Source organism: Anolis sagrei, chromosome 5 (assembly GCF_037176765.1).
Source record: "Anolis sagrei isolate rAnoSag1 chromosome 5, rAnoSag1.mat, whole genome shotgun sequence".
NCBI lineage: Eukaryota > Metazoa > Chordata > Lepidosauria > Squamata > Dactyloidae > Anolis > Anolis sagrei.
Genome location: NC_090025.1, coordinates 160099618 through 160109097, shown reverse-complemented (window position 1 = coordinate 160109097; position 9480 = coordinate 160099618). Strand labels below are relative to the sequence as shown.

The 9480-nt window shown below is 42.7% G+C and overlaps 1 protein-coding gene and 1 non-coding gene across 2 annotated transcripts; both read right to left on the bottom strand.

Annotated features, from left to right (window-relative positions):
- Positions 1–5321: 5321 nt before the first annotated feature.
- On the bottom strand, positions 5322–7715 carry FMC1 (formation of mitochondrial complex V assembly factor 1 homolog). Its single transcript, XM_060777174.2, has 2 exons — positions 7517–7715; positions 5322–5904 (listed from the first exon to the last, which is right to left on the bottom strand). The coding sequence occupies exons 1-2, from the start codon at positions 7652–7654 to the stop codon at positions 5704–5706; spliced, it is 339 nt and encodes a 112-aa protein (XP_060633157.2). The 5' UTR covers positions 7655–7715; the 3' UTR covers positions 5322–5703.
- Positions 7716–9003: 1288 nt separating this feature from the next.
- TRNAR-CCU (transfer RNA arginine (anticodon CCU)) lies at positions 9004–9076 on the bottom strand. Its single transcript has one exon. It is a non-coding gene; the product is annotated as a tRNA-Arg (tRNA).
- Between the last annotated feature and the right edge of the window lie 404 nt (positions 9077–9480).

Below are 9480 nucleotides of genomic sequence, written 5' to 3'. Positions count from 1 at the left end.
TCAGAGGTTGAGGGGTTTGTTGGAAACTGTTGATAGCCATGTATAAATATGTGAGAGGAAGCCACAGGGAGGAGCGAGCAAGCTTGTTTTCTGCTTCCCTGGAGACTAGACTAGGCTTCAAACTACAAGAGAGGAGATTCCATCTGAACATGAGGAGGAACTTCCTGACTGAGAGCCGTTCAACAGTGGAACTCTCTGCCCTGGAGTGTGGTGGAGGCTCCTTCTTTGGAAGCTTTTAAACAGAGGCTGGATGGCCATCTGTCGGGGATGCTTTGAATGCAATATTCCTCATGGCCCATGAGGTCTCTTCCAACTTTTTGATTCTACGATTCTCTGATTCTAGGCAAATGTGAGTGTTGCAATTGGCCAGCTTGATTAGCATTTAATGGTCTTGTAGCTTCGAAGTCTGGCTGATTGCCTTTGTTGGGAGGTGTTAGCTGGCCCTGATTGATTCTTGACAAAATACAAGTTGCAAACTGTTATCCAAACAGAACTGTGTTAACATAAACCGTGTAAATACACTGCGTATAAACCACACAAAGAAATTGCAAATCTGAGTGCTACTTGGTTATCTCGTAGTCCTTGAGAACTGTCTTCAAAATACAATCCAAATAAAGTCTCCATTTGGATAACAGTTTGCAACTTGTGTTTTGTCATTGTTATAGATATCTATGTTTCTTTGACCCGATTGGGTTGTAGGTTTTTTCGGGCTATATGGCCATTTTCTAGAGGCATTCTCTCCTGATGTTTCGCCTGCATCTATGGCAAGCATCCTCAGAGGTAAACGTCAGGAGAGAATGCCTCTAGACCATGGCCATATAGCCCGAAAAAACCTACAAGAACCCAGTGATTCCGGCCATGAAAGCCTTCGACAATACTTTGACCTGACTGATTCTTGTCTGGAATTCCCCTGCTTTTTGAGTATTATTCTTTGCTTAATGTCCTTTTAGATATTTGTTTTAAAAAAACCAAAACCTGGTAGCCAGATATATAAACCTCATTTGCCTAGTTTCCAACAGACCTCACAACCTCTGGGGATGCCTGCAATAGATGAGGTCAAAACATCAGGAGAGAATACTTCTCAAACATGGCCATACAGCCGGAAAACTCACAGCAGCAACCCAGTGATTCAGGCCATGGAAATCTCCGACAACACAATGTATGTGTCACTTTGCCTGCAGAAAAATCACGTGGAAACACTTTGCTGTCCAGGTTTTGTCAAGGTTGGTGTGGCAAGGTGAAAACAGGTAGATCTTGCCAAGCACAGCTCGGTTTTGTGTGCTTTTATTCGTTTTTTAAATGAACAAAAAAAGAAATTTATGTATCCATAAGGATAGTTATTCATACCTTTCTAACATCAACGCAATTTATCTTCTTTTCATAATCGAACCTTTCCAATGATCAAAATTACATATTGACAAGACATTAGCTGGTTCATTCTTTAAGAAATATCACCAATGACTTTAATCAACCACGGCATGCCTATTGTTGCTAAATTGGTCAAGTTCACCAACCATCTTTGTGCATTTATATTGTTTTTTAATCTTATGTATTTTATGGTTTGTAGTTTATGTTCATGTTTAGACTTTGTTGTACCCTGCTTTGAGCCATCAGGAGAAGCGGGTAATAAAATTTATTTACTTAACACTCTTGTTGCTGTTATTACACACAGGTTGACCCCCCCCCCCTATCAGAAATGCTTTTGGATTTTTAGTCCTTTCAGGTTTTGGAATACCTGTATTTGCATATAGATATATAATGAGATATATGGGAGATGTGATCTGAATCTAAACATGAAATTAATTTCTTTCATCTGCACTTCATCACCTTATAGCCTGAAGGTTATTTTATAAGATACTAGCCGTCCCCTACCACGCGTTGCTGTGGCCCACATGGGCGTTCTGTGTGGGAGGTTTGGCCCAATTCTATCGTTGGTGGGGTTCAGAATGCTCTGTGATTGTAGGTGAACTACAAATCCCAGCAACTACAACTCCCAAATGTCAAGATTCTATTTTCCCCAAACTCCACCAGTGTTCCCATTTGGGCATATTGAGTATTTGTGTAGAGTTTTGTCCAGATCCATCATTGTTTGAGTCCACAATGATCTCTGGATGTAGGTGAACTACAACTCCCAAACCAAATGACACTGCCCACCAAACCCTTCCAGGATTTTCTGTTGGTCATGGGAGAACTGTGTGCCAAGTTTGGTTCAATTCCATCGTTGGTGGGGTTCAGAATGTTCTTTGATTGTAGGTGAACTATAAATCCCAGCAACTACAACTCCCAAATGACAAAATCATATTTTTTAAGTGAAGGACATACATTGGGTTGTTAGGTGTCTTGTGTCCAAATTTGGTGTCAATTCGTCCAGTGGTTTTTGAGTTCTGTTAATCCCACAAACGAACATTACATTTTTATTTATATACGATTGTCTCTCCAATCTCTGAAAAGGTGCAGCTTTAGAGACACGGCCAGCAAAGTAATCAGGCGTTTCTGGCTCTCAGAAAGTTTCATTCTGAAAAACTCAGAAGATGTAGGGAAAAAAATACAGAAAACTGAAACTCCAGTGGAGCCACCAAAATGGACAAACCCTGAGCAGTGACAGTACATTTGCTTTCATAGTTTCACAGTGCTGTGCCACCTTCTTGGTGCCACTCAATCATTGTCAGGCTCACTTCCTTAAGGGACAATCAGGCAATTTCACACCATGCTTCATGTTCCAACCCTCTCTTTCTCCAGTTTTTATCGATAGGAACCCTTTGTCCCATCCTACTATGAACAAGGCAAGTGCTAATCCAAATGGGCAGGCTAGGGTCTGGTAAGCCTCCGCCTTATCAATAATAATATATCAATACTTTATTTATAACCCACCTTATCTCCCTAAGGGGATTCAGGGTGGTTTCCAGCAAAATAACACAGTGCCAATAACAACTAATAGCAAGTAAACTACTGGGTAAAACAATCTCAATAAAAATTATACAAATAACAACTTAAACAAACAACATAATATATCACAAACAAGTTCTTAAAAACTTAAAATTAGATGAAAAATATTTAAACTAAGATGGTATACAGCTTCGGAGGGGTTTTGTATGTGTGTGTGTCAGGAGCGACTTGAGAAACTGCAAGTCGCTTCTGGTGTGGGAGAATTGGCCATCTGCAAGGATGTTACTCAGGAGACACCTGGGTGTTTTATCATCTTTGTGGGAGGCTTCTCTCATGTCCCTGCATGGGGAGCTGGAGTTGACAGAGGGAGCTCATCTCCCCAGATTTGAATCTGCAACCTGTTGGTCTTCAGTCCTGCCGACACAAGGGTTTAACCCATTGCACCACCAGGGGTTCCTAGGTGAGGGTTTATATAAAGATTTGTTAGTCCTCCTCCTCTCTATAAGCTAGAGACCATAGGTGGGTTTTTAAAGCTTTTTAAAGGAAAATAGAGGGGGTCATTTTTAGTTAAGGAGGGAGTTCCAGAGGCAGGGGAAGTCCCCCTTTATCGTTCCCACCAACCATGTTTGAGACAGGGATGGGACAGAGAGCAGGGACTCTTCTGCAGACCGCAGACCACAGTGCTCGTGCTGTATTCAAAGATGCAGATTTTCAAAGTCAGAGCCTGAACATTAATTAATTAATTATTGACTCTTGTAGGATCAATAAACACAAGCGCATGAGACAGCCAAAAAGTAAATATCAGTAAGTTTTAATCTTCTTGCTCCATCTCCCTGCTCAGGACATTCAGCTGGGTCACCGGAGGCCAGGGTCTGCCCAAAACCTGGTCAAACAGACTCAGTTTCAAGGGTCCACTTGGAGTCAGGTGGATTGTCACCAGTGCAAGTAGGAATGCGTGGGGCCACTTAAGGGAAGTCTTCTGAGTGATGTTCATTAAATTCAGTTTGATGGACTGATTCATCCGTTTTACCATCCCACTGGCCTGAGGATGATATGGAGAATGGAGCTTCCAGTTGATGCCTGAGACTGTAAGTACCTTCTGGAGAATCTTTGAAGTAAAGTGGGGTCCTTGGTCACTGTCTAGTCCACGCGGGAGCCCCCATCGGGGAAGGATCTATTCTAATAATGCCTTTGCCGATTCTCGGGTCTTGTTGGCACCACAGGGAAAGGCTTCTAGCCTTCCTGAGAATTTACAGACCAGAACTAGGAGGTATTGGTGTGCTGTGAAACTCAATAAATTAAATTTGCCATTCAGTCCCAAGAAAGAATGTATCTGTTTTGGGGCAGTCACAGTTGGGAGGTGGGTAAATGCTTTTACCCTCTTGGCAGCCAGGATACAGATCCCATTTTTTGGGTCATGTCCCGGGAATTGGATCTTTGTGGATGCCAGCTGTGCCTTCTTTTGGGATACTTAGTATCTTCACTTAATGAGGAAGTTGAGGAGATCCACTGTTGCTTTAATGCATGTTGGTGATATACTTTTTTTGGCATGCATCATTTCATTATACAGTCACTGAGTTTACTAGCAAACCAGAAGTTAAACCAACTCCTTATGAGACATATGGACAAATACATGTATTTTAGTAATGAAATGTATGGGGACACAACATTTTGTCAGGAAAACCTTTCATTTATAATTTTAAAATATATATGATTTGTAAGTTAATAACACACATTTTTAAGATTTCTGTAATTTCTTACATTTGCGTAGCACACCAACATACTGCAGCCAGCATATTAAAGTGTCATGATGCAGAGTTTGGAAAGCTCTGCTCTAGTCTGTAAACTATGTGGGAGGTATCACTCAGTGCTACAATGTACCTCTTGATGCCACGACAATGTTAAAATTAGTAAGCTTTCAATTCTCCACTAGTTTTTACTTCGTGATCACTGTTATTGATGTGAAAAACAGAGAGTGCAATCAAGCAGCTTCAACAAAAAGAATAAATACCAAACATATGATTGAAATAAATTAATGGAGCTGTTGAAAAATAATTAATTAAACTAGCCTGGTATTGTTGACCAAATGCTATCAATAGCACTCCAAGATTTCTGGTAGAATATCCAGCTGTGTTGATTTTGTGTCAAAGCTAGATCTCTATATACAATTTTGGACCTTACTGCATGAGGCTCTCACTGTCTTGAAGTGGGTTCCAGAAGTGTATAAATTCTGGTTTTATATTGCTTATTTTCAGTGACTACGTTATGATTTCTTGTTTTGAATCCTTTTACTTTATTATGAGTCATCCTGCACGCAAAAATGTCTTTTTAAAAGGTAAGTATCCCCTACAATTATGCAAGAGATCACTGTCATTTTAAAGAATTGAGAAGTTGCCAAGCGGGTGAGGTTTGGAATCTAATTCTCAAGACAAGAATCACAGGTCTATGCATATTTATTTCTAAATAAATATAGTTCTATTCAGCACTAATTTGAGGTCAGTGTGACTTTGGTTATTTATTACTCAAGGGGTTTGGAAAGATCCTGCTGGGACAGACAATACAGTACTAATGAGAGACTTGTCTAATTGTCTGCATTATTCCATGACTATGATGATGCTATCAAGTTAAAAACAAACACTGAGTAGGCATCAAAGTAACTTTTTGCAAGCAATTATTCTAATTATATTTTAAACTATGGTAACATAAATATCTAGTTGGAAATCCTGTATTGCATGCAAACATTTTATTTAAATAAACAGGGCTGAAAAATATCAATTATCAATTTTTGAGAAGTAAGATTTAGAAGTTTTATAATGGTCACTCCCATCCTTTCCCTCCAGGCTGCTGTGGTAGTTTAAGGCCAACAAGTCCAGCCACTTGTTCAGCCGTCCGATCTCCTTTTCCATGATATTCTTTGTGTAGTGTTAAGTGCTCCCTGACACTACGGAGAAGACAGAGATAGGTGGCAGCCTGGAAATGGAGGTCGTGCTGGGCTCGGCACAATTTTTCACTGGTTACCTAGAAGTAAAAGCAGAATACAAGCATAAGAGACTGGGCAGATGTTCAGTGAAAGATCACCATCAAGTCATGTCAGATTGTATAGCAGGCAATGGCAAAATATGGCCCTCCAAACTTCAACCTGGAGGGCCGTAGTTTCCCCATACCTGTTGTATAAGCACATTCTACCTTATGATGAAGGGGCTGCAGAGATCTGTCAGAGCAACCATCATCTACACACAGCCATAAAATATTCTGGTCCTGAATGTTAAAATTTGGGTCTTTGAAATCTGTAATGGTTTATGCCAGTGGTTCCAACTGTTGGTCCTCCATGTGTTTTGGACTTCAGCCCCCAGAAATCTTAGCCATCTTTCTAGTTAGGAATTGTGAGTGCTGGAGTCCAAAACACCTGGAGGATCAACGGTTGGGAATCAGTGGTCTAAACACTCGAGTCACAGCAAATTTCTACATTTCAAAAACCAATTTTGACTGTGGTCTGAAAATGGACTAAAACCAGTGCCTTGGGCAAAGGCACGGGTATAATATGATCATAGTTTGAAATCTGAATGTTGCATCCCATGTTTTTATTGTTGGAATTCAACCCCACACTAGGCAAGTGAGGTTTATAATGGCCTTGCAGCTTCGAAGCCTGCTGATTGCTGCCTGGAGGAATCCTTTGTTGGCCCTGATTGATTCTTGTCTGGAACTCCACTGCTTTTTCAGTGTTGCTCTTTGTTTACTGTCCTGATTTTACAGGTTTTAGTATTCCAGGATTTCTGGTAGAATATCCTAGCTGTGTTAATTTTGTGTCAAAGTTAGATCTCTATATACAATTTTGGATCTTACTGCATGAGGCTCTAAAAACAAGCATATTTATAATAATAATATTATAATAATTTTATTTTTATACCCTGCCAACCATCTCCCCTAGGAGACATTTCACTGTCTTGAAGCGTGCTCCAGATGTGTATAAATTTTGGTTTTATAGTGCCTATTTTCAGAGGCTACTTTATGATTTCTTGCTTTTGATCCTTTTACTTTATTATGAGTCATCCTCCATGCAAAAACATCTTTTTGAAAGTTAAGTATCCGCTACAATTATGCAAGAGATCACTAGAATTTTAAAGAATTGAGAAGCTGCCAAGTGGGTGAGGTTTGGAATCGAATTCTCAAGACAAACATGAACCACAACTCAATGCATATTTATTTCCCGGGTCATAGATTGAGGACCCCTGCTCTACTGTGTGTGTTTGAAGGCTTTTCCTCTTGTTTTGGAACTTAGAAGTTATAGAGTCAGAGAGAAGCTTAAACCCAATTCTTTCGTTATTTTGTAGTTCTTCTTTTGTAAATAAACCTTTTTGGTAACTTTAAAGATTGAACTCTGCATTTTTGCCTGCTGAGCTCAAAAATTCTTTTGCAGCCACACAACACTTCACCTTTCTACTTGAAGTGAGCTGACTGATCAATGAAGTATCCTGTTGGTATTTTTGGATGTTCTGCTATTTTGGGAGAATTCCCTAAAATGTGTTACGTTTATAAGAAGATATAACTGTAAAACCCATCCTCCCCACTTCCCCCTCGCCTGTAGCTCCCAGACAATACAAAGGAAATAAACACAAAACATGAGCAGTACCCGGTGGGCGCGGAAGGCCTCCCTCAAATACCGATACGCAGCGGCGTCCCGGAAGGAGAGCCCGGGCCCTCCTTGCGCCAACCGGAACTCGCGCGCCAGGCCACAGAAAGTGCGGAGCGGAGATCCCAGCGCCGCCATCCGCCTTCGCCCGCTTCGAGCTTCCGGGACTTCTGGTGCAGCAGCGCCTGCCAATAAGAACGCAGTTCTTTCCCGTAACGGCCAATAAGCAACCACCGTTTCTACCCACCTCTCTTTGCTCGCGCCCAACCTTCAGAACACCAGCCAATAAGAACGCAGCTCTTTCTCGTAACGGCCAATAAGCAACGGCCCTCTCTTTGCTCGCTCCCAACCTTCAGAACGGCAGCCGCAGCAGCGCCAGCCAATAGGAACACAGCTCTTTCCCATAACGGCCAATAAAAAACGGCTTTTTCCACCTGCCTCTCTGTCTTTGCTCGCGCCCAACCTTCAGAACGCCAGCCGCAGCAGCGCCAGCCAATAGAAACACAGCTCTTTCTCATGATGGCCAATAAGAACGGCCTTTTCTTCCTGCTTCTCTCTTTGCTCGCACCCCTTCAGAACGCCAGCCGCAGCAGCGCCAGCCAATAGAAACACAGCTCTTTCTCATGATGGCCAATAAGAACGGCCTTTTCTTCCTGCTTCTCTCTTTGCTCGCACCCCTTCAGAACGCCAGCCGCAGCAGCGCCAGCCAATAAGAACTCAGCTCTTTCCCGTAACGGCCAATAAACAACCGCCCTTTCAATAAACAACGGCGCTCTGCTTGCTCGCTCTCACACTTTCCGAACGCCAGCCTCAAACAGCGCCAGCCAATAAGAACGCGGCTCTTTCCCGTAACGGCCAATAAGCAACGGCCCTTTCGATCCGCCTGTTCGCTTCCAGCCCTCGGAATCTCGGCCGCAGCAGCGTCAACCAATAGGAACTCGGCTTTTCCCTTAACGACCAATAAGCAACGGCTCTTACTCCCAGATCTGCAGAGCTGGAATCAGACTTGGTCTCGCGCCTAATTTCAGGGCGATCTACGGAGTACCGAAGCATAATTTTTCAGGAGCGATCGAGCGAATCGATTGAAAGGTCGGCATTGCCCAGTTCGATCAAGCAACAAAAGTAACAATTCCATAAAAGGGTGACCTTCTTTGTTGACCAGCCAGGGGGTGCATCTAACACTGTAGAATTAATACAGTTTGAAACCGCTTCAGTGGCTTATGGCTCAATGCTGTGGAGTCATGCATGGGAGTTTAGTGTGGTGAGGCACTGGCCCCTTTTGGGCAGGGAAGGCTAAAGATCTTGTTTGTGATCCCAACCGGCATGAAATCTGCAGTGTAGGGTGGCCTCTTAAGGGTTCGCTGCATCCTTAATTATTTTGTTTACAGGAAAGCACGATGCTTTTGACTCCGAAAGCGGTGGGAAAATCGTGCAGTAATAGTACAGCAAAATGTGCTTTGAAGCCGGAAGGAAAAGAAAAGGAAGGCCACCCCAGATGGGACTCGAACCCACAATCCCTGGCTTAGGAGGCCAATGCCTTATCCATTAGGCCACTGGGGCTTCTCGGCTTTTCCTTCTAGCCAATGTTTTACTTGTAGGTTAGCATCACACGCTTTCGTCATCTGACCCAACCCCTTTCAAGTATTTTATCCATCACGTTACTCAGTAATGCTGTGACGTTTCTTTAAGCGGAAGTGACATCACGGTCACGTAGGCCAATCACAGCACCCTACACAAACAAGAAGCGTCGGCTCTGTTCGAGGTGGAGGCGGCCTTCGGGGTGGTTGGGGTTCATGAGAGATAGCAAAGACTGTCTGCCATGATAGGGTCTCCCTGGAAACACGTGGAAATAAAAACCACTTGTCCTTTGCTACAAGGAGCTAGCAGGCCACCTCTTTGAAAACTGCCATGTTTTGGGTTTCACAAATTGCCTCCTTGGACCCAGAGCTGGCAAAACATGGTGG

Bases quoted from the DNA above. Each gene is read 5' to 3' on its own strand.
- FMC1 (XM_060777174.2), bottom strand. From the start codon at position 7,654: ATGGCGGCGCTGGGATCTCCGCTCCGCACTTTCTGTGGCCTGGCGCGC. The intron at 5,905-7,516 runs GTACTGCTCATG...TTTTACTTCTAG, and splicing joins AGGCCTTCCGCGCCCACCGG to GTAACCAGTGAAAAATTGTG.